Here is a 24,981-nt window from a genome sequence, read left to right as displayed (position 1 = left end):
AAAGAGGGGAGAGACTTGGGTCTTGGTAATTTTGTGCCTAAAAACAATGCTCTTTTAGGTAAATGGTTACAGATGTTTCCCTTAGAAGCAAATTATTTATGGCATAGAATTATAAAAAGTAACTTTAGCTTGCAAATGGGTGGATGATAATCTGGGACACAAATGCTCATATGAGAGTTCTTGGAGTCTAGTTTGCAAGTTTACCATCAGGACAAGGAAACAATATTTGCTTGATGTTTGGGTGGGGTTGCTACCTTTTGTTGTTCCTTTGCTTGTATGTATAATGTTTCTTCCTATCATAATGTCGTCAGTTCCTCCTTTCTTATTCATAATAGTAACACCTTTTTTTTTTTTTTTTTTCCGGATTTTTCATTCTAGTAGTGATTTGAATGATAGGGGATGGAGGAGCTTTCTTCTTTGCTTATAGTGTTGGAGAATAGCCATATCTCTAGAAAGGCTAATGGGAGGAAGTGGTGTTTGGATTCGAATGGGAATTGTTTTTGTAAGTCATTTTTTTCTCATCTAGTTAAGGATTATGTCTTTTTCCTCTTTGTTGGTGCATTTGGGAGGTTAATATCCCTTCTAAAACAAAAGCCTTTGTTTGGTTGGTGGTCCTAAATAAGAGTTAACACTAACAGTTTGCTGTACCATAAGAGGCTCCTAAGGCTTTGTTTAGGTGTGTGTTTCTTGTATGGGAGGAGTCCAATTAATGTTCTCCATTTATTTCTACATTGTTCATTTTCTTGGTATCTAGAATATATTATTTGGAGTTTTTGGTGAAATGTTGGTGTGCCCTAAGTCATGGAGGAGCACTTGAATATTTCTTTTGTTGGTTTTGGGAAGAAAAGAAGCTAGGAGGCTCAGATTGTGTGCTTTTTGTGTTGTTCTATAGGGAAAATGGTTGGAGCACAATGCTAGAATAATTTTGGAAAAAGACTGCCTTTTAGAGTTACATTTGGACAAGGGGCAGTAGGGGACTTGTGCAGGCTGTTCTAAGAATTGCTACTTTTGAGGATGTTAACCATGATCATGATCTTAAATTTTCACAAATCCGTCAATTTTTTTCTGCTTTCCATTACACATTTGGACTGCAAAACAAAATCATTTTTTAATTAAGAACAAACCACAGCCAGATAACGAAAACAAATTTAAGGACAAAAGAACATGGTAACGCAACCAGAATAGCTCTTCTTTCAACAAAATTATGAGTACATTGAATCGTAAATAATGGACAAGAATTTTTAGAACTGGTGAACAGAAAAACAAGAAAGAAACAGGGAAATGATCAAATTCACCTGATCCAGTCAGATTCATCTTGCGCTGTTAGCTATAGAAGGAATGCCACCTTTCTCATAATCTCTTCAGCTTTTTACCTCGCAATCCATTCCAAAAGGCAGCTGCATTTACCACTTTCTTACCAGGAAGCTGAACTTCCAATACCTAAAATAGTTTGTGTACTAACATCAGCATCATAAACAGGTAATCAATTGCAAATTTATTTAAACAAGCTACACAAGTAAAATGCATACTCACTAAACATGTTAGCTTTTAAAACGTAATACTGTTTAATTTCACAAATTAACAATAATGTTTAAAAACAAGGAAAAAAAAAAAACATGTTTTTCATATAATGGTTCCTCTAGAGTTCATTAAATCTCAATCATCGAACTGTTCTATCAACAATTACAATAATGCCACATCACCTATGCATCTGCAAGGCATTGAGTGGGGGACATTTTTTTTAATTCCATGTAGAGCATCTCTAATGCTGCGTTTGGGAGTATGGCTTTGGACCTTAAATTTAGACAAATTTTAATATAATTTTATATTACATGTGATCCACATCCAATATAAATCCAAATCCAAAGCCTCTCCAAACATAGGGTAAAGAATCTTAATACCATTTCCAAATGGTTCAACTGCCAAAAAAAATAGATTCAAGGAGGACTAACATCATGTTTGGTTTGTGGAATGGAATGGAGTACGAAAATAATTTAATAAAAATTTGAATAGAGATGATAATGAAATCAAGTGATAAATTTGATTCCATTTCCCTCGATTACATTCCATTCTTATGTACCAAATGTGCAATACGATTGTTTCTATCCATTCATAAAGTTTAATCACTAGACACAATAAATGATAATTAATAATTATAATAATATTATTATTATTAATAATATCAGGCACTTTTAACAAAACATCCACACAACAATCAAAAACAAGAATACGTCACCAGACATCAATCACACGCCATTTTACTAGAACCCAGTAATAAATGCAACCAAACCACAAACACACTCCACTAATCATCTTACTATGGCAGGGAAAAAAGGCTGTTTTCCCACCTCAAGTGCCGTACATCGACCACATGGGAAGACCAATGCAACTTTGTTGAAAGTGACATCATCTACTTCATTACCCCGCGCATTTTTATCATTGCAAACTCTGGTAGTGATAATCTTAAGCTCTAGGACATTGGGCTGACCATTTTTCCCATCAAAGACTTGAACTCTAGCTCGAGTGCCTGGCCACCCAGCAAATGCCCGAACCTAGAAAAGTTAAATGTTGTGAGTGCATGGTCAAATCGAGGCAAGAGAGGCATGAGATTACCTTATTATGTAGGACTAGAGCATCATCATCAAAGGACAGCCATGACTCCTCGGGAGTTATCTGTACAAGGCAATCAAGAATAAAGTTGAGTTTTGGGACCCACTAATCAAGCCGGATTAAAAGAAATTTAACCAACTCAAAAAATTACAACAGGCCATAGAACAGGATAATAGGCCTGCAACTCAAGTGCACTCAAGTGGGTTGGGCCAGATTAGCAGTTAACCATGCCCAAGCTGACAATAGAGTCTTCGGCCTTGGCAGAACACAGCTGCACATTCAATAAAAGGTATCCAACACAAGCTCAGTGAAAAAAAAAAACCCTCAAGCTATGTCAGGTTAGGTTTGTCCGTAAAAAACAAACATACATGTTGCATGCTCCTCTTCAACTCCAACATTTGCAAATATAAGAACATAGGATTTAGCTGCATATATATAAAGTTGCTGACTGCGTATATTAAAGTTGCCTTCACAAGCTACAGCCCTAATAAAACATAGAGTGGTTTAAAATTTACCAACAACAAGAACTAGAGCAAAACCGAACAGCTTTTCACTTCTTGGTTTTTCAATTAAATAATTCTTTTGATAGCATTTTCATTGAAAGAAGTAGATTTTAGGAGAAATGAGGTTTCCCTAACTTTTCCTAGGACATCATTTTTTTCAACTTATAGGGATTCATTCTTGCTTAAGCTGCCTCTTTTGAGGTTTTCAGCATAGCCCTCGTTCCTCTTTTTTATTGAATTCTTCAAGCATAATACTTCTTGACCTGATCCAAGTTAGTAATGGGCTCAACATCTTTTCCATCCAAGTCCTGCAACTTGGGTTTGAATTTTCCCCTAATTCCATCAAGCAGTGGGCTCATGCTTCTTTCAATACCAGAAAGCCTATCTCTATTCCCCTTCAACACTTTCATTTAAGGCTCTGGCAGTCTTTCTATGATGCCCTTGCATATGATGAAAGGCATGCGATCTTTCCTCATCTATGGCAGTCAACTAGTCATACTGACTTTGTACCCATTCTTCCCCAGTGATTTGACATAGAATTACCATTAAGGATGGGACTTTGATCTGAGCTGGTTGCACTGCCCTAATCACATACACTAGAAGAGTAAAGTGTCTGCCCTATTGAAGACCTAATAGAGACCTGATATTCCTATAAAGCAAAAGGCAATTTATCCAGCAAATTCAAGTTTCTTTCAGTAATATTTTTCACCTTGCTTTTGAAGTGAGACCCACTAGTTGAGATCATTACCATTGGCACATCATATCAACAAATCAAGTTGTTTTGTATAAGTTACACCATCTTCTTTGCATTTAGGGCAGAAAATGAGTCTGCTAATGTGCATTTGGTAATGTAATCTATACTCGCTAGGATAAACTCATGTCCACTCAAATCTTTGGTTACTTTTTTCATAATGTCAACAACCAACACCCCCCCCCCCCCCCCCCCCCCCGGCACGGGGGTGTGGAGAAGGGCTAGGGTGAAGTGAAATGTTGCACCTAGACTGGTAAGAGATGTTGCAATAAGAAAATATGACATTTTGACACCTTCAGGAGAAATCTATGAAAGATTTCTCCATGGTGTTCTGATAGTATCACATTTTTGTGATTTTTTAACTAGCATATGCTCATTAACATGAGGCCCATGAATCCCTACATGCACTTCTATCAACCTTTTTGACTGCTGTTTCTCCACACGTAATAAGTGAATGTCACAACCATGCTTGTAGAAATTTCCATCACAAACGACATATTGCATGGCCATGCACCTCAAAGCTTTCCAATCTGTTTTACCTGCTCCTTTAAGATATTTCTATTAGATTTTCAATGTCCTTATTCCATTTAGATGTTAGGATGGGGGGAGTTCTTATGGGCAAGCTTGATATACATGGGTGAGCACCAACAAGGGTCAAAATCTTGAGTCTACTGGGTACCATGTACAGAAGCACCTATCCTCCAATCTATTGTTCCAATGTGGGGCAAACTTACAAGTAGAGTTCTCAACAATCTCCCTCTCACTTGTGTGTTCCAACCATTTCCCCTTGAACGGAAGCCATTATTGATCATTTAGTCTTATGCAAGCTAATTAAGAGTCATTACTCAACCATGGGAAAGGGCACAAGACATAGGAGTCCACTCATCACCACTCCTTTTCCACGTGTCTACATTTAAAGGAACACATGCATGAACACTCGCACCCAATTTGAACTCTCACCCTTAAGTGGAAACCATCTTACTAATGGGAGCAGGCCCAAGTCTCCAACAGTTGCATAAGTGGGTCTTACCTCTGCACCTTAGGTGTCTCAAATTGCATTCCACGTGCTTTCAAACCAATACTACCTCCCACATTTTCACCCTATTTGGATCCATTTGCTAGGCCTAAATGATCCTTATTGGCTTCAGTCACACACTTTGTCCTCTAACTATTAGCACATCAAAAGAATTAGCTTTTCACCTCGACTTTATCTACTCACCCAGAGTTACGAATCATGAGCTCTGATACATTTGTTAGGACTGGTGGAGTCCTCGTAGGTGAACTTGATATACATGGGTGAACACTAACTTGACCCAAAATCTTAAGCCTATTGAGTCTTGGGCTCGTCCATGTATATAAGCAACCATCCTCCAGTCTATATTTCCAATGTGGGACAAACTCACAAGCAGAATTCTTAACACTTATTCTACTACAGTTGAAAGTCTTATATATGCTATGATTTGTACCCATCTAGGCATCTCACTTGCAATTAGTGTTGTAAGTAGGTACACGGCTAATTCAGGTAAAGAGCATTGGCAAGCGGTAAAATGGATACTTTGAGATCTAAAAGATAATTCTGATACTTGTTTAGAATTTGGGAGAAATAGGTATGATGCTATTGGTTATGTTGATTCAGATCTTGCTAGTGATCTTGACAAGAGAAGATCCATTAGTGATTATGTTTTCACTCTCGGAGAATGTGTTGTAAGTTGGACGGCAAGCCTACAGAATGTTGTTGTATTATCCACTATCGAGGCATAATACATGGCAATAACAGAGACCGTCAAAGAAGCTATTTGGTTAAGGAGTTTGATTGGTGAGCTTACAGCGAACAAGACTATAGTTTATTAGGACATTCTAAGTGTTATTCATTTGACCAAAGATTATATGTTTCATGAAAAAACAAAACATATTGAGATTGGATATCAATTTGTTTGTGATATTATTTCACAAGGGAAAATTATTGAAAAGAAAATTGGCACTATTCATAATCCTGCAGATATGTTGACAAAGTCTCAAGCATCAACTAAGTTCAAGCATTGCAAGGAGTTGATAGGAATTTGCAATTCCTGAAATATACCCCGTGGGGCATAAGATGGAGAAGATAGAAGAAGAAAAACATCATCCATACGTGCCTAGAGGGGGAGATTTGTTATAATGGGCTAGCCCCTATATGAATGCTACACAATAAACCTCTCATTCAAGATCCCTTTCAAGAGAGAAGTTACTTGTCTTGGTTAACACCTTTATGCTTCACAATAAATCTCTCATTCAAGAGCGGAGTTATTTGTAATAAATTGGAGATTTTTTTTTTTTTTTGTATTGTAAGAAAGAAAATGTTGACCCCAAGGGGAGTTAATTTGCATCCGTGATTTGAGGGAGAGTTAAGTTGATTCATTTATGAGGGGATGCACATATAGGTTCCTTTCTAGGTCTTTGTGAAGTGTGTCAAAGAGCATAATATCTTAGATGCTATTGTATTCTATCTATTCCGAATAGTGAAGTTGTCTTGCCATCTTTGTGATAAGACCCTAGGGTTTTATCATAGAGAAATTGGGGAAATTGAAAAAATGCAAATAGTAAGACAAAATCTTCCAAGAGATCTACCTCCAAATTAACCAAAGGCTATGAATTATTTTATTTCTTGGATGAAAAAGCCCCATAGGGTTAATATATATAGGGTAGGGAACCTTACTCCTATTGAGAATGTAAATTATCCCAATCCAAGTCCATAATGAACTCAATCCAAACTGATAGGGAATCCTAACACATTAAATACAAATCCTAGCATAAAATAATCTTAACATTAAATAGAATCCCAACTGATTTGGAATCATAACAAATTAATTAGAAATCTCAATTGATTTGGGAATCCTAACACATTATTTAGAAATCCCAATTGATTTGGGAATTCTAACACATTAATTAGACCCTAGGACTTTTTCATAGAGAAATTAGGGAAATTGAAAGTGTCAACACATGCGGATCGGGACTCGACACCTCAACGGGAACGACTATCCAAAAATGTTGTGAATGTTTTTTATCTTAAACTTTATAGGTTCATGGAGTCGCCGTTAACCTTTTTTGTCTATGTATGGTTAAGTTCACCTAATTAAGTACCGATTAATTGGTCTTTATCTAAGGAACCAATAGTCTATGGTCTACATTCCAAAGCCATGTTTGGGAGTTCAATTACGTGAGGGGAAGGTACTAGCACCCCCTACACAACCATCCTTTTGGATGGTTCCATGATGAATTCAAGATGTTCAAACATTAATTTAAAATCGCCTTTGAATCTTTAGTAAATTAAGTTACATTTCCTTTAACTATTGTTCTACCTTACAACCATCAGGTAACCTATCAGAGTTGTAAGGCATCCCTCACCTCAAGAACCATATGAAGAACAATAACACATACTTCAAGAATCCATCTTTGGATTCATTAATCAAGGTTAATGACGTCAATCAAAGTGATTCCATCAGATGTATTATGCAACACATTCTATTATGGTTAATTTCAAATTATGCCAAAGATACAATTGCTTTTCTTCTTGAACATACATACAATTACAAACATATTCATGTTTCATTTAATACAATATGGTTTAAAGGTTGAGGAAGAGGGTTTAGTGGACTTTATTTACCATGCCTTTATATATTGTTCCACCTTACAACCATTGCGTAACCCATTACAGTTATAAGATTTCCCTCACCTCAAGAACCACACGAAGAACAATAACAAGTACTTTGGGGATTCATCATCGGATTCACTAATTAATATTTATGGTTTACAAATGTCAAAACATTCAAACCATTCCAAATTCAGATAAAGACTCAAGCATTATTTCATAACAAGTCTCAATCATATCATAGCAAAATGGCATCATATATCGTAGAGGCACATATACAATTCGAATTGACACAAGCCCCATTAAACAAACCTCACAAGAGTGCCTTTCAACTGTATTTTAACATAATTTAATCATTTCAACATTCATAAATAGATAAATGCACGCAAAATAAGGTACCAGGTGTCACCAGGGCTTGTGTTTGATCTCTGAAAATTTTTTGTATCTTCCAAGAATTTTCTGCAATTTTTTTGATTTTTTAACAATTTTTAAAGGTTGAAAATAAAGGAAAATACAAGAGAACTTGAAAAAAAAAAAATCTAAAAAGGACAAAAATTATTTTAAAATCCCTAAATATTGAAAAAGGGTCATCTAAAATTACCAAGTAGTAAGGTAAGCGAAAATTAAAAAAATATATATTTTTTTGAACTAGGAATAGCCAAAATAAATAAAAATAAATAATAAACAAATGAAATAAATCAAGAAAATAGTTTTAAAATAAAAAAGAACTTTTTTGGATGCCTCCTATATTTTCATAATTTTTTTGCAATTTAAAATCATTTTTTTTAATGATTTATTAAACTTGAAGCAACAAAACCAAAACCAAACCTTAGACCCACTAGGGGGGGTAGCTGGCTTAAGTTGCTATTCCATCATGTTCTTTGGCGAATCATGGGCCAAGATGTTGGAACCCTAAAACTTCTCCCACTCATTTTGGCCTCCACCATCGCCCAAATTTGACGCCATCACCACCATTTGAGTCCTCGACCCCAAGATTAATTTCCAACCCAAAAACAACCTAAGTCATACAAAAAATGTCCTGTAGCCATCTTGGTCAGTTGTCACCAGCGATAACGACGACGATCGAATTTCTCTTATTCTAAGGCATTTTCCAAGCATTTTTGAATTCATTTTGGACTTTTCTCCCTCCCTCCCTCTCTCTCTCTCTCTCTCCCTCTCTCTCTCTAGCTTGAACATATGCCTTATCCTTTGTGTGTCTCCCTAGTGCTCTTAAGATCTTCAAATAGAGCAAGAGTTAAGGTTTCTTGCCCTTCTTTTCCTTTTTCCAAAAATGCCCCTAAACTTGAAAAAAAGCTCCCTTACACATCCTGAAAGGGTGTTTGGGCCTTCTTTTTAACCTATTCTTGTCCAACTTTAAATTAAAATGAGGATAAGCCTCTATTCTTAATTACATGGACACCAAAACATGAAATTAATGCACCATAATACTCCGAATGCAAGATTTGCACACTGAAATGCAAGGAGAGTGAGATGGACTTTAGTTACAGTTCTTGAACTCAAATTGACTCCTTAATTGCTCCTCTAACTCCCAATTAGTCCAAATTTTGGCTGAATTGGCCTTGGACAAAATAGGGTCTCAATAGAAGAAAGGAAAATAGTAAGAAGAGAAAATAGGGTTGATCACTTCAAGGGAATCTACCTGCAAATTAGCCAAAGGCTATGAATTATGTTATTTCTTGGATGAAAAAAGCCTCATAAGTTACATATATATAGGGTAGGGAACCTTACTTCTATTAGGAATGTAAAATATCTCAATCCAAGTCCTTAATGGACTCAATACCAATTGATTTGGGGATCCTAACACATTAAATAAAAATCCCAATTGATCTGAGAATCCCAATTGAATAGAATCCCAATTGATAACACATTAATTAGAATCTCAATTGATCTGAGAATCATAACACATTAATTAGAAATCTCAATTGATTTGGGAATTCTATTATTAAATAGAAAACCCCAATTGATCTAGGAATCCTAACACATTAATTAGAAATCCCAATTGATTTGGTAATCCTAACACATTAGTTAGACCCTAGGATTTTGTCGTAGAGAAATTGTCGAAATTGGAAGATAAGAAAATAGTAATAGAAGATAGGGTTGATCACTTTAAGGGCATCTGCCTCCAAATTAGCCAAAGGCTATGAATTATGTTATTCCTTGGATGAAAAAGGCCCGTAGGGTTAGGGTAGGGAACCTTACTCCTATTAGGAATATAAAATGTCCCAATCCAAGTTTTAATGGACTTAATCCTAATTGATTTGGGAATCCTAACACATTAACTAAAAATCCCAATATTAAATAATCCTAACATTAAATAGAATCCCAATTGATTTTGAAATCATAACACATTAATTAGAAATCCCAATTAATTTGGCGATCCTGTCATTAAATAGAAAAACCCAATTGATTTGGGAATCCTAACACATTAATTAGAAATCCCAATTGATTTGGGAATCCTAATACTTGGCCCAAGGATGTAGGCTATAAGCCAAACCACGTAAATCTTGTGTTTATTTTCTTACATTTCTTTTGTATTATTCACTTATTTCAATTGTTGTACTCATCAATCCTAACTTCATCATCATTAGTACTAACAAAATAAGAAGGTTTACACCTCTATTCAATTTCTAATGGGAGCATCACATTTTCTCGAGGTGCTGTCAATAGTCATTAAAGCTAGTGTCAACCAGTATATCAACAATAGAATCCAAAGTAGCTAAGGCATCAGCAAACCAATTCTTGTTCCTAGGTAGATAAAAGAAGGTGAACTCCTCAAGCATCTTCTTGAGGGTGCTAACGTAGTCAAAATATGGCATCAACTTTTCATCCCTAATCTTCCATTTTTCTTGAATCCCCAACACCTCCAAATCCTTCAATGCCAAGTTCAATGGCAGCTTCTAGCTATGCAAGTTTCATATTCAGTAGAATTGTTGGTAGCCTTGAAATTCAACTTAATCGCAAAGGACATTGTGAAACCTTCAAGGAATCAATAGAAATTTGACACTAGGATCATTTTGTTTGATGCCCTATCAAAATACATTTTCATCCTTCATCCTCCACCATCAATATTTCTTCATCGGGAAAGGACTGCTAAATGTCTAATCCCTCAAGAGGAGTTGGAAGATCAGCCAAATGATTAGTAATGGATTGCCCCTTGATGGACTATTTTATCCCAAACCATATTTCAAATATTGAGAAGATAATCATCCACCTTATTGCCCTTGACTAATAAGGGTCCACCAAAGACTTTAATAATCCATTTATGATATCATCTAAAGGGTTTTAACTTTTAAGCCATGAAATACCATCTTATCTCCAATGCCACCCATACTATTGCTGGCAAGTTTTCTCAATGACTGGATATGCTGCATCTCTGCTGCTCACCTTCTTACTCAAACTAATATATTGCATACTCACCATCTCCCTTTTCCATTCTTTGTGCTACCAAGGGCCCAACAAAAACTTTAGATATGGTGAGGTACGAAAGCAATAGTTTGTCGAGTTAGGTCGTGTTAGGATTGTGGGGTTATCTAGATACTACTTGATGCAATCAAAAGGCCTCTGGCATTCTCCATTCCACCGACATGATACATCTTTCATACAGAGTTTGAAGATGGGGCTGCAAATGTTGATTAGGCATGCAATGAACCCGCTAATGTACCATATAATTAGGAAACCTCTAATCTCCTTCCCAATCTTGGGGGCTGGCATATCAATTATAGCTTTTGCCTTGCTCAAATTCACTCATCCAACTTGAGGTTGGATTTGCTTTCACTCACCATGTAACCTAGAAGCCTACCAGCCTACACACCAAATGAGCTTTTCTTTAGGTTCAATCTCAATGGGCATGTACTTGTCCTTTTGAAAGATATCCAAAGTACTTCCACATGCCCACTCCTACAACACGAGATTTCTCTATCAAATCATCTACATACTTTGTGATCTTGACATGGAGAAAAGTGGTGGCAGCCCTTTGGTAGGTCACGCCGGTATTCTTTAGCCTAAATAGCATGACTTAATGACAATAGGCTCCCTGAAAATGACAAATGAAGTGTTTTCCATGTCCTCAAGTGCCATTTTTTCATACGATTTTAACCCAAAAAAAATCGTCTGTGAAAAATAGTAATGCATTGCCATCTATGTTGTCCACAAGTACAAGAATGTTGGGGAGGGAGAAATCATCCTTAGGTGTCATGGGCCGAAATCTTCACTTTGTCAAGGGCTATGCGGCACTACAAATTCACAACCATCGAATGCAAATGAAGCGGAAGTTGTAAGCAAAAAAGAAAGTAAACAAGATTCAAGCAAAGAACTGTAAAGCAACGCAAGTCATTACTCACCCCTCCATAGGCAACATATGTTTAGTAAAGGAGGCAAATAGGAAAGAAACATTTACAATAGCTAGTGAGTTTTACACCGATTGATGAACATTCACCTTTCCTAAAGAGCTTTCTATGTTATTCTAACTCTAACACTAGGAAATATGATTGAGCAGTTATGCTCCCTTTTTTGACGAAGGTATTATCCTACTCAAAGAATAAAACATACAATACTATGTACATGATGATTAAGCATCCCATGCATACAAGACAAATGGTCAAAGGCAAGCATAATGCCCTAAACAAGCTTAGCTCATGAAGCTCTCCCCCACTTATATTGTCAACAACCTCATAGACTTTGACGCTACGTACTCTTCAATTTTGTCCAAAAGCACCTCCACGTCTTCCACTAGAATCGAGCTGATTTCTTCATCTATGAGGCTCTTCCACTTCTCTAAGAACTTATGTCGCTTCTTCCTTGATGATGTGAACTCTCAGTCTACAAGGATGTTTTCAACTTCTTGTCTGTAAGGTTGCAAGGAGGTGCTTTGGTTGACTGATTTTGGGTTAAATCTTCAATGTCAACGATGAATGGCTTGAGGCATGAAACATAGGATACACCTTCATCCAAGCCAAAGAATCATCCAGGTAAGAGGCCTACCAAACTTTGGTCAAGATGGAGACTGGTCCTTTATATTTTCAAAGTAATCTCCTATTTTGACCTTGTTGTGCCTTGATTTATTCTGGATGTAGCTTAACTAGCACCAAATCACCCACATTGAAGTGCAATAAACCACTTCTTCATTTTTCTTCGAAGCTTTCATCATGTAGGCTTGGGCGATCTCCTTTCTTCTATCTTCATTGTTCGATGAAAATGTATGCCCTTGGACTCTCTATACAACTCATCCACTATGTAACAACAATTGCTCGCCTGTTACAAGCTAAAACAAAAAAAACCTCTTGTTGGTTGTTGACATCTTTTAGGCATTGAAACAGAACTAACCCACATCAATAAGTGCACTCAATTCTTTTGGTTGGTGGTGATGAAATGGCACAAGTACTCCTTTAGTAGCCCATTGAATCTCTTTGTCCATCCATCTATTGGCAGGCAGTAGCTCGAAAAGATGTCAAGCTACAACTCAAAAATTCTAAGAAATTACGTCCAGAAGTTTCTAGTGAATCTCATGTCTTGACCATTGTTGAAATCTTAGGGAACACCCAAAAACTTAACTACATATTTGAAAAACAAGGTGTGTGTTCATCATATAGTATTTCAATGCTGGTACAGAAGTAACATACTTAGAAATCCTATCTATAACCACAAGTATAGACCCTACGCCTCCAACTCTAAGCAATCTATTATAAAGTCAAGTGAGTCACTCTCCCACAATCTCTTTGGTACTTGAGGTGGAGTGTTAGAAGAGAATAGGTGTGGGAAAAGATTCAGTTTTTGACTTCTTTACAGCGTGTCAGGTTTGGGAATTTCAGGAAAGCTAGCTTTCAAGATTTACATAGGGATTAGAAGAACTGGCTGGCTTGATTTTGGATTTTTGTTTTATTTTTTTTCTAGTTTATTCCAATTTTTTTTGGAAGATGTCTTGTTCTTCCTCCTCGTAAATTCTTTCCCTTAATGAAATTTCTTTTGCTATTAAAAAAAAGGGTTATTCCAGAATTTAGGTAGTGTGAGTGGGGGTATTTTTGTCCTTAAGAATTTTATTATTAATATATAAAAGGGCAGACCTGGAGCCGTGCGTAACTCTCCAGGATACTGCGCCCTTGCCCTTTCTCTTAATTTCTTCTTCTTTTCTTCTTCTCTCCATCGCTAACTTTATGACAATTGGAAAAAAAGTTCAAGAAGCTGAAAGAAGCAAGGTATCTTCATCACTAAAAAGCTTTCTCATCAAAAGCTAAAAGTTGGTTGTTATGCTCTTGAAGAATCTTTTGCTATAATGGAGAGAAATGCGGTGGACTGTTGTGCAAGCATTGTGTGCAAATAGGATTCCATTCAATGTTCTTAGAAATCCACAATTTCACGAAATGGCAGCTGACATCAACAAATCCCCAAAGATATCTAAAGCCCCATCTTTTGAGAAAGCAAGGACTTCATTACTCAATGAGGTGAAGTGTAATGTTGAGAAGGATTAGATTCCAGCTGAAGATACCAATGGTGTTTCAATTATTTTTGATTGATGGCGTAATATAAAGTACAATCCTTTTATTAATGTACTTGCTACAGAAGTCGTGCTGCAATGTTCTTATATGTTGAAGACTATTCTAGAATTGAAAAAGTTGAAAACTATAGATGAGGTGGGGACTTCCAATGTGATCCAAGTGGTTATTGACAATGCTCCGAGCAGTAAAGTTGCTGGCAAAGAGATAGAAAAGTTACATCCTCACATCTTTTGGTCCCTAAGTGTAGTTCATAAATTGAATTTGATTTTTAAGGACTTGACCTCTGATTTTATTGGTTAGAAGAAACATATTCAATAGATAATAAAATTTTCAAGCATATTAAAAACCACCAGACATTGGCACTTTTTTTTTTAACCCAAGCCAGATTAGAACCACTTAAAGTGGCTAAAACAAGATTTGCCTCACACTGTATACTACTTAAACAACTTTTAGACGTGTGGGATGCTTCAGCAACAACTGTAGCTTTAAAATCCTGGAAAAAGATTAGTTGAAAGGTGGTGATGAGAAAACAAAAGAAAATGTAGCCTTTATTACTGAGTGCATAGGCAGCGAGGATTTTTTAGATGAGTTGCAGAATATATGGGCCATCATAAAACCATGTTATAAATTGATTAGATTTTGAAGAAATAGTGTGCTTAGAAGATGAGGAAAAAAGAATATTCCCATGCATCGTGTTGCATTTGCTTTATCTGCCAGATTTTATGATGCTACCTATGTAAGTACTCCTGACCCTGGAGGAACACTTAGAAAGAAGCCTAATGAAGATAAAAAAGTGATTACTGGAGTATTGAAGGCATTTGAAAAATGATCAAGCAATCCTAGCAAAGCAAGATTATTACACAAGCAATTTTTGGATTTTCGCATGTGTAAAGGACTTTTTTCTACTTCAGTTGCTTGTATGGATGCTGTGCCCATGGACCGTATAGAGTGGTGGACTACTTAAGGTTCAGAAACACCACAGTTGGCAAAACGTAGCTCAAAAAATATTGACTCGACCAATTACAACTACATCTACATTTATGGAGAAAATTGGGTACTTATTCTTATATATACAACATCAAAAGAAAGCAGTAAATTATTTAAATTTAAATCCGTTTTTGCTTTAGAGTTTTTGAATTAAAATAAGGTCTTACTTACATATGATTTTTCATTTCTGTACAAATAGGTTGAATTCTTCAAGGGCAGACAAACTACCATTTATTCACACAAACACTTGCTTGATATCCCAGTTCAAGAACATTACAAAGAAGGGCCCATCCAAAAAATGGGACGCTGATCCCAAGGATACCATGGTAGATGATTCTTTGTAAGACTAGAATAACTGCGTTGGAAATTTTTGGACGATGAGGATTTTGGCATCCCTCAAGACCTTCAAGAGCGCAAGGAGGATGGAGCAAATCATCAAAGCACTTTAGGTCCAAAATTTTAAGGATAGAGTAGCAGTTCTTAAATTACTACTAATCCAAAGCCAAGACTTGGGGAGTTGGATCTCAAGTTCGAATTTCAAATTTTTTTCAAGGTAGATAAAATTCATCACATAAAGATAAAGGGAAGATAGAAGCATAGGAAATTTTTATTTTCATTATTTACCTATCACCCCATTAGCATTTAATTTAGTTGGACAGGGCCACTGAACTGTTGGAGTTGTTCTGTGTTTGACAATTACTTCTTTACATTTTTTTTTTAGGGAATTTAGACTTTATTGAGGATAATATTTATTTAAGTCATTGATTATTTTATAGTTATATATTTGAAAGATTCGTATATGTATGCGCATATGTTTATGTGTGTGTGTGTATATGTTTTTGTACATACATATACAAATACATATGTGTGTGCATGTGTATGTCGATCCAAGGAATCGTTCTATTTATTGGAACACCGCCTTTTGTTCCGCTTGAACAATCCGAAGGAACCTGCCCCATCATACCACATTCCATGACAAGTAACATACCTCATTCTATGTACTATAATGAATCAATGATCAATGTTCCAAGCATCATTGGCTTAATGTCTACTCAAGTACATGATCGTCATGGATACATTGGCCTCCTCCAAGTCGGTCTTCACCACATGAAAGTATTGCTCTAGCATCATGGGCACCTATATACTCTGGTTTTGGCACCCCTGTTCTTTCATGTTGAACCCCTATAGAAATAGAATTCCTAATAGCACAAACCATTAAGTTCATCTTAGCAGTAAGCTCATCAATTGGTTTTGTAGCACTCCTACTGTACAACAAAAGTCTTCTAACAATTCATCATTGGAACCCTGCTGCTGTTTATGGAATCTTTCCAGTACATCAACATGTTCCTCAAGTCAGGCCATCTCTACTGCCACATTGTTAGTTGTATCATCCTACCACTCTACCACATCAATTCTCTCTGTACCAGAACACGACATGGTTCTCTCACCAGTGCCTCACACAATCTCACAATCCAAAGGCAACTAAATCAAAAAGAAATCAACTAAGCTCTGAAGCTCTGATACCAACTGTCATAGGGCAAACTCTTCACAGCCTGTGAAAAGTCATGTAGCACTAGTCATAGCACACTAGTTTAACTAGCCAGCCAAAAGTATATCGCAATTTCACCACGCAAGCAAATTTACAACCATCAAATGCAAATGAAGCGAATGCAGTAAGCAAACATGAAAGCAAACAAGTGTTGCACGGTAAACTATAAAGCAACACAATTCACTATTCACACCTCCAAAAGAAAAATGTGTTTAACTAAGGAGGTGCGAAGGCTAAACACGTTTACAATAACTAGGGAGTTTTACAATGATTGATGAACCCTCGCCCTCTCCTAAAGAGTTTTCCATGCTAGTCTAGCTCTAGCACTAGGAAACATCAATTTGAGGAGTCAGACTTCCTTTTCTGACAAAGGCAACATCCTACTCAAAGAATAAAACCGACACTATTATTTATAAAATGGTTACCCATCCCCTAGACACAAGGGGAGCATTAACAAGCAAACAATGCCTTAAACAAGCTTGGCTCATGACATTAGGGCAAGCCTTGTCCAAATCCCTATAGTTAACAAATGTCCTCACCTTGCTATCTTTTTTTTAGGCCAGTACAATGTTAGCCAACCATCCGGGATAAGGTACCATCTTTAGAAACTCAGCTTCCAACTATGTCATTACTTCCTCTTTGATCTTTCCTACCATTCTGGTTTCATTTTTCTCAATTTTCGTTCATTTTTTCTCAATTTTTGTTTCACTAGCTTAATATTAGGGAAAGTTGGAATCTTATGTTTTGCTATTTAAAGATTGATAGGACCATGCAAATACTTCTTGAAATTCCTTAAAGAAGCAAAAATCAAGCTTCTTTTTTCCTTTATCTCTTTAGCTTCATCATTTGTGCCAAGATTTATGATTTTGAGGAGGATGATGATCGAGTAAGTTGAAGCTTCCTTGATAATATATTTTTTAAAAGGGGTTTGGTCAAAGAGGGCAATCTTGGATGAGGGGGTTGTGGTTTCTCATCTTCAGTTTGCTAATGACACTATTTTCTTTTTAGAAGACCATAGGGAGTCTCTTTTAAATGTGCTTACTATTTGCAATTGTTTAAGAGGGTTTATGGTTTAAAATTAGCTCAGGGAAGAGTAGGTTAGCTCATTGATTTGGATATTTCTAGATTTTTGGAATTGTTCTCTATACTTGGGTGTGGCATTCTTGATCGACCTCTAATTTATTAAGGTGTGCCTTTAGATGGCAATCCAAGATCAATTGGGTTATCCAATATCACGGCCTAATCCACAACCATGGTTATCAAAATCCCAATCTAGATCCTACAATCCTACAATCCAAACTCGCATAATCAATCCGGATAATGTGTAGAATTAGAATCAAGTAGGATCACAATAGGATCGTATGATCCTAATTCCTAATAGGATTGTAGGATCACACCTACTTGGGATCCTATTGATCATAATTGCACAACAGAATATGGAATTTTTCTGATTAGAATTTCAAAGAAAAAAGGCCCAATTTATATTTTTACTGGCCCAAACACTTTACTTTTGAAAGAGAAACAAAATTTGGTCCAGTTTTCAAAATTAGGGCAAAATTTTCATTCCAAGTCAAGAGAGCAGCTGAGCATCTCCTGAAAGCTCTCTTCCTTCAAAACCGAAAGCTCTCTAAGAGCTTAGGGTTCTTGATAGGCAGGTTCCAAGTTATCTATCAGCAAGCTGGGACTGCTCCTTCTTCCAGCAGCAGGAGAGGCCAGCTGAGAGCTTTGAGATCAGAAGAGAGCTTCAACAACCTGGGAGTTGTACAGTCAGGCTAACAGCTTAAAGTTTCTCGCTCGTAGCAGCTATGCATTATCTTTATGGTTCTTTACTTTCTTCCTCTTCTTTCCTCTCATCATCGACAAGCCAGAGACCTCACCCCCCCCCCCCCCCAACCAAAAATACAGAGAGCAGACAGCTTTCTTTTCTTCTTCTTTTCGTTTCAACTAACAAAAAGTCATCATTCCTTCAATAAAATGTTTTTTTTTTCTTCTTTGCTTCCTTTCCCTCCTGTCTTTCCATCTTCTTTTTCTTCTCATGGTTCGACAACAAACACAGAAGCTGAGATGTTTACAGCAGTTTGAATTAAGATTAGCATTTTCTTGTTCCTTTTTTCTTCATTCTTTTTGCTTTTATTTTTAAGTTCAATTATTGAATAAACAAACTAGCAACAGTCTACCCTTTGCAGAGCACTTTGCAATTCAGACCATTTACATTTTTTTCCTAGGGTCAAAATTTTTTAAGGAAAAACCTGCTAGGGGCTAGCTAGCTACATTCTACCAAGTTTCTAGGTTTATTTTATTGTTAGTTGCCGTAAAATTCCAAATACATAAATTCTTAATATTTTACATTCTAAGAAGAACCTTACAATCCACGATCTGCTCCTGCTATCCAATCCTGTGAACTCCCCCAACAATCCTATGTAGGATCCAGATTCCAACAACCTTGTCCAGAAAATAGTATTCTTTAATGCCCAAAAGAAAATATCTACAAGTAGGCTGTCAAATACACAATGAAGATAAAAGGATTCTCAAAGAAATGAAGAGAATTTTACTAATTAACTGGATTAATAATGATCCCATTCTTACACTTGAATTCCAATTTATAGCCTTCGTCAAAAATTAAAAAAAGAAATTACTTTCAGAACATTTTGAATGCACTCCGAGTAGAACTCAATGCATGCATGCCATCTCATAAAATACAAACATGCACCCAAAAAAATAAATAAAATCACCATAGATTCATCAGATATGATTTTATGTCAACTCAACAGCTAGTATTTGAACAATTCCTGTTCTAAGATGAATTAGAACAAGTTGTACCTTCGGAGCTAAAGTAGCTTTAGAATCATCTTGGTGTTGTGCTTTCATCCTTGCCGATCCATCAAATATTGAAGGAATCTCCTGGATAAGAAGTTTAGACCCTACATAAACAAGGTAGATTGCTTGTCAATACAGAAAACCTAAGCAAAGAATCTATTCAAGAGGTTGATATGCCTTTATGACACATATCGAACTCAAACTAAGTGGCATGTAATATGGTGTGGTCATTGATGCCTGTTTCTAAGCTAAATAAATGAACATAAGTAAGTATCTAGGAATAACCAGATATTAATACAATTCAGTAATCATGAATAATAGAATTATGAATCTATGTCCCTTGATGAAGACTACAGACTATCGAATCAAATAAACAGGAACTCATGGTTTTCTAAGTTTGCCTTAAAATAAGAACATGACATTGTGAAGAATTATGACAAAAGGAAGTCAGGGAACAACAAGAATATTAATGGCCCGCTAGAAGAGTACATGCACATGATTCATATTTTAACCATAAGGATATGCATTGATCAATTTTAAAATATGAAAACTGAGACCAGATAATTAATGAATTGTTTGGCAGTGCTTACATAATCAGAAAATAACAATTCCCAGAGGAGTATGCACTAGTAACAAATGCATAAAAGGCACACGTGCACTCCCCACGTGTGCATACACGATGCAAGTTATTCTTTTTAGTTTTTGTGAAAATGCTATGCAGGTTATTTACAAAAGCACAGCAATAGAGATTGTGAGGGAAATTCACATAATCAAGTGAGGAGAAGAAACAAATGCAAAAATTACATCAAGAAACAGAAAACAAAATGTGCATTACACAGAATAAAACATAAATAATTATAATAATAATAATAATAATAATAATAAAAAAGTAGAGAACAGGTGCACACCTTGAGCAAATAGAAGCGCAAGTAAATCCGGTGCCTGTGTGTAGACCAGTCAAAAACATCAGAGAAAATGCTCAAAACGCATTCAGTAACCAATTTAGAAAATTCTGACACTTATTGGGCTGCTTTGTTCATAGGGCAGATGCAGCATTCATAAGGCGTATTTGAAACATATGATTGAAACCAAATTTGACCACATAGCATGTCACTAACTAATTAACCCACACCGACCGGTCCCAGACATCTCTTGGAAGGGCCCCTGCACAGAAATGGGCTTGCAGGCTCATAGCTTTTCATCCTATTGTAAGATTGGATATCCAATTAAGGAATATTTTAGAAATGCATCATGCTTGCCTTAATATGATCGTCAACCTCCAATCTCTCACAAGCAATGACAGGCCCAGCATCCAATGCACGGATAGTGAACACTAATGATACTCCCGTTTCTTTAACACCATCCTGTTATAAAGACCAATAATAGATCTATGAGTGGTACAACTTATAGAATGAAACATCCAAAAGAAAAGAACTGAAACTTGGGATGAGCATATAGAACCTGTAATGCTCTTTGAACAGGCGCAGCACCACGGTAAAGAGGCAGCAGACTTGGGTGTATATTGACAGTCCCTAATAAATATGAAGTATTAAATCTAGCAGAAGACTTACTTGGGTGTATGAAGTTGCCAAAAGCTTAGCATCTATAGCCAAAACCATGCATGGAGAAGAACAAATTAAACCTGCATATATGCATTGAATCTATCTCCTTCTATCCACCCTGAAAGCGCACTTCTTAAGTATGAAAATCCACACGTTACAATCCATAATATCAGACACTTAAGCACCAAAAGAAGTAACATCCTCCATTTTCTAACCAAAAATCCGCCCCATCATTTTCCACTTCAAATGCAAGTATTCAAAGGGGCGGAAATCATCAGATCAGTATCCCCTCTCACATAATAGTTAAGCCACCTAGCATGCTAACAACTATCCTATGAGACATCATGAAAACATGAACTTGGTAAAAAATAAAAATAAAAAAATAAAAGAAGAATAAGTTTCATATTTACATTGTTTTGTCATGAAAAGTTTGAATCATGAAGCTTTAAGTCTCATACTAAAATGCTTGCCCTTCAGGCACTTCCAAAACTTCAGCTTTATCTCAGAAAACATTAGCAGGACAGATCATTTAAATTTTGTGGGAGTGGAATAAAATAGAATGAGTTTGTGATAACAATGCTGCAGAGTTTATAATGAAGTCTCCAATTCACGAGAAACATAAAAATTTCTTGATCGCACTTTCTTAGAGAATGAAATAATCTAAAGCTTGTATCTTCCAAGAGTCAAAAACAATTAAAAGTACAGAACCAAAGGCTAAAGTTGAGTCTGAAAGGCGAAACATGCAGTATTTGAGTCCTACATTCAACTTAAATCAGGAATCACAGAAAAAAATAAGCTTCAATTTGCTTAAAAAATTTAAAGGAGAGCAAAAAAAAACACTAACCCAATTGTGGAATTTTGAGAAACTTGTTAGGTAAAATATTTCCATATGCTGCTGTAACGCAAAGTTCTGGCTGCAAAGCACTTAACTTAGACAAGAATGTCTCCTGCACAACAGTAAAATGAAAAAAATAACCAGATATTGATTTCTAAAAGATTTTTTAAAAAGTAATATAAGTTCAAATCAAATCAAATAATTTCACTAACCTCAATGTAAACAAAGCATAACAGAGAAAAATGTTTCAAAATTTTTCTAGTTAATGCTTAATTATGGAAGAACTCACAGAGAATGTCTCAAAGAAAAAAAAAAATGACTTCATGGAGAATGAGGAGCCAGAGGAAAAACAATTAAAATGGACTGGAAAGAAAACTTATCATCTAATAAGCACCACTTAAGAACATCAATTCAAGCAATGGAAAATATATCTACAATAACATGTTATTTAAAACCAAGAAAAAGGGAACGTGTGACTAGGTGGCAAATAACAACACAACTGCACGACATGTCACTAGGCCAGGCCACATCAAGAGCCAAGAAGGAAAGTGTATTATGATATTATGATATTACTGGAAGCGTATTTACCTCTCTAGCCTTTTCGGGTGTGAAAATGAGATCAGAAGGGAAGCCTCTGTCCAGGGCATGCTGTGCAACAGGGGAAGGCGTCACCTTTCTTCCCCTATCTCTTGCAGAAGGTGGCTGCGTAACAATCGCTGCAACCTAAAATCAGATTAAAGTAGCAATTCTATCACATTCTCCGGCAATCTATGATAATTTAAAATTCATGAATTCATTAAACTGTATATCAAGCATTCCCAGTAACTGCCATTGCAAAATAATGTTATGTCCAAGAAAAATGACATTGGGAATGCTAAAATGAAGAAAATCAATCTCAAAAAGATTATAGGTTTTATGTGTAATTGTCCAAAGTTTAACAAGATTGCAACTGCACAATTCCCCAAATCCCACACATTGTTACCGTGTAGAATAAGAATATACAACACATATGATTTGGTGAGTTTTAACCATCCAAACTGAAATCTTCTCAAACATTCTATGAGCACCTTCCACACCTCTATTAAAAAAAAATGGTAGGATTGAACTAAATTAGACTAAAATCATCCATTAAGCTTGATTTTGTAGTACAAATTATCAATAAAATTGGAAGCATCACCCCCAACCTGAACAAAATGACACAATTCAAAAGGGAAACTAACAACCTGAATGCGTGAAACTGTACGGAACTCATTTCCTTCAACAAAAACCCACCAAAATCTTGAAACTGATAAGACGAAATGATAAATACTAATGAAGGGCATAAAAAGAGAAAGTAAATTGTAAGAACTAAAGATGATAAACAATGTCTAGAAATGGCAAATTATATATGAAATTACAAATAGCATCAAAATCGTACCTCATAGAGGGAGTCTGAAGCCGCAGACGCATTGAAAAGAGCATCAAGCACTGTGACAGATACCTGCAAGGCATTCTTACACAGCTTTAGAGAGAAAGTTGAAAGCGAGAGAGAGAGAGAGAGAGAGAGAGAGAGAGAGAGAGAGAGAGAGAGAGAGAGTGAGAGAGAGACCTGAGGAGAGCCCAAGAAGACGAGTGGCTTCTTTCTAAAAGATGGGCTGACAGCAGAAGACGAAATCGATGCATTGAAACAGCAGAAGCGTCGAAGCATAAATGAGGAATGCATTCTCTTCTCAACGGCTATTGTTGTATTGTCTCCAGTTGCTTTCTTCTTGTGACCAAGTGTTGTCTGCTCTCTCGTGTACAGATGTCGTAGGCCTGCAGCCGCTTCAGTGCGCTTTGCATTTGCAAGTTATCTCCATACGTAACTACATAATATATTCACTCTCAAAAAAAAAAAAAATTAGGTGTTATAAAATATGCAGAAAAGTAAATAAAGAAGGAATAAAAATTTTATGTGGTTCGGCTATGCATACTCCACAAAGAGATAAATAAAAAATTTTACTATTTCGGAAGGAATTACAAGATTTGGAAGCATCCTTACACAAAATATCTCTCTTTCTTTTTATCTCTCCTCTTCTCTTGTCCTTTCTATTTGTATGTCTACTCCAAACCTTATGTGTTGTGATATTAATTGAGTATATGATACACACACACACTCAGCGGAAGATATAAACTTGCAACAAATCATCAAGTCTCAACAACACACAACCAATATGGATGAAAAACAACAATTTATCACATAAGAATAAAGCAAATAACACTCAATATTCACTATAATGTGAAGAACAAGAACACACTAGTCTCACAAAGTTCTTTATAAACAAAATACATTTAGAAGTACATAAATAGAAGTTTTTCGGAGGTTTCCCTCCAAATACCCAACTACCATAACGTCCAAACTCAAATTTTGAATTTCTCTTTGCGGCCCAGGCGACACTCATCGACGAGTACAAGGATTCGTTGACGATATGAAAAGACCACTCGTCGACATGTCCATACTCTCGTCGACAAGTCTTCAATTCTGAGAAATTCTAACTCTCGGTGTCTACTCGTCGACGAGCTCAGTGCACTCGTCGACAAGTGCCTGCTTTGCAGCCCCTCCATGTTCTTCCTTCCCTTGTTTATAAAACTCCAAGTATAAGCGTCATACCATAAACAACAATCTCCACCTTGGTGATTATACGCCTCCTTAGAAGAATACTGAAAAACATATGAACTGCTCCACCCTTGAACTTGAATCGCCCGGTTGGTTATGTCTCCCTTCTAACACTTGGAGACAAATACCAAGTCCAAGCAATACCGCTTGAACTTACCGATGGCAGTTTCAGCTTCTACCATCAACCCTGATGCAGTTATAGATTCATCACCCGAAGACTTCACCCTAGGCTTCCAGCAAAGCCTTCCAACAATAGTAAACAAACACTACTACAAGCCTTATATCACCAAAGCCCTCTGCATAGTCTTCAACAAATCTCACAATTGACGGTCCACTATGTTGCCTGTTGAAACACCTCATTTACACAAACATGGAGGACCTTTGACATATCCCAGATATCACAGCCCATCCTTGGGTACCGAGCGATGGACATTTCATAATGATTCTCCATAGAACCCCCCTTGAGACGGCAAACGAAGTCTCCTTACGGTTTCGTCCACAAAGCTACCATGAGATAATACCAATCTCCCTACAGCTTTGTCCATGTGAATCAACAAACCAAGACCCATCTTGGGCATACCCAAACACATTC

The 24,981-nt window shown here is 36.4% G+C and overlaps 1 protein-coding gene across 1 annotated transcript; it reads right to left on the bottom strand.

Annotated features, from left to right (window-relative positions):
* Nucleotides 1-1,165: 1,165 nt before the first annotated feature.
* Nucleotides 1,166-23,573, bottom strand: LOC131160541 (uncharacterized). Its single transcript, XM_058116337.1, has 11 exons — nucleotides 23,343-23,573; nucleotides 23,172-23,234; nucleotides 22,343-22,477; nucleotides 21,764-21,866; nucleotides 20,819-20,889; nucleotides 20,617-20,721; nucleotides 20,266-20,299; nucleotides 19,361-19,461; nucleotides 2,614-2,673; nucleotides 2,349-2,552; nucleotides 1,166-1,440 (listed from the first exon to the last, which is right to left on the bottom strand). Exons 1-11 carry the CDS (start codon nucleotides 23,454-23,456, stop codon nucleotides 1,351-1,353), a joined length of 1,080 nt encoding a protein of 359 aa, XP_057972320.1. The 5' UTR covers nucleotides 23,457-23,573; the 3' UTR covers nucleotides 1,166-1,350.
* Between the last annotated feature and the right edge of the window lie 1,408 nt (nucleotides 23,574-24,981).

Source organism: Malania oleifera, chromosome 7 (assembly GCF_029873635.1).
Source record: "Malania oleifera isolate guangnan ecotype guangnan chromosome 7, ASM2987363v1, whole genome shotgun sequence".
Lineage (NCBI taxonomy): Eukaryota > Viridiplantae > Streptophyta > Magnoliopsida > Santalales > Ximeniaceae > Malania > Malania oleifera.
The sequence above is the reverse complement of the archived record's forward strand: the minus strand, read 5'-3'. Positions and strand labels throughout refer to the sequence as shown.

What these genes read in the sequence shown, in the direction of transcription:
- LOC131160541 (XM_058116337.1), bottom strand. Translation starts at nt 23,456, where the DNA reads ATGCATTCCTCATTTATGCTTCGACGCTTCTGCTGTTTCAATGCATCG. An exon ending in TCTTCTTGGGCTCTCCTCAG is followed by an intron (nt 23,235 to 23,342) that starts GTCTCTCTCTCA and finishes AATGCCTTGCAG; the next exon opens with GTATCTGTCACAGTGCTTGA. An exon ending in CACCCGAAAAGGCTAGAGAG is followed by an intron (nt 21,867 to 22,342) that starts GTAAATACGCTT and finishes ACTGTTGTGCAG; the next exon opens with GAGACATTCTTGTCTAAGTT.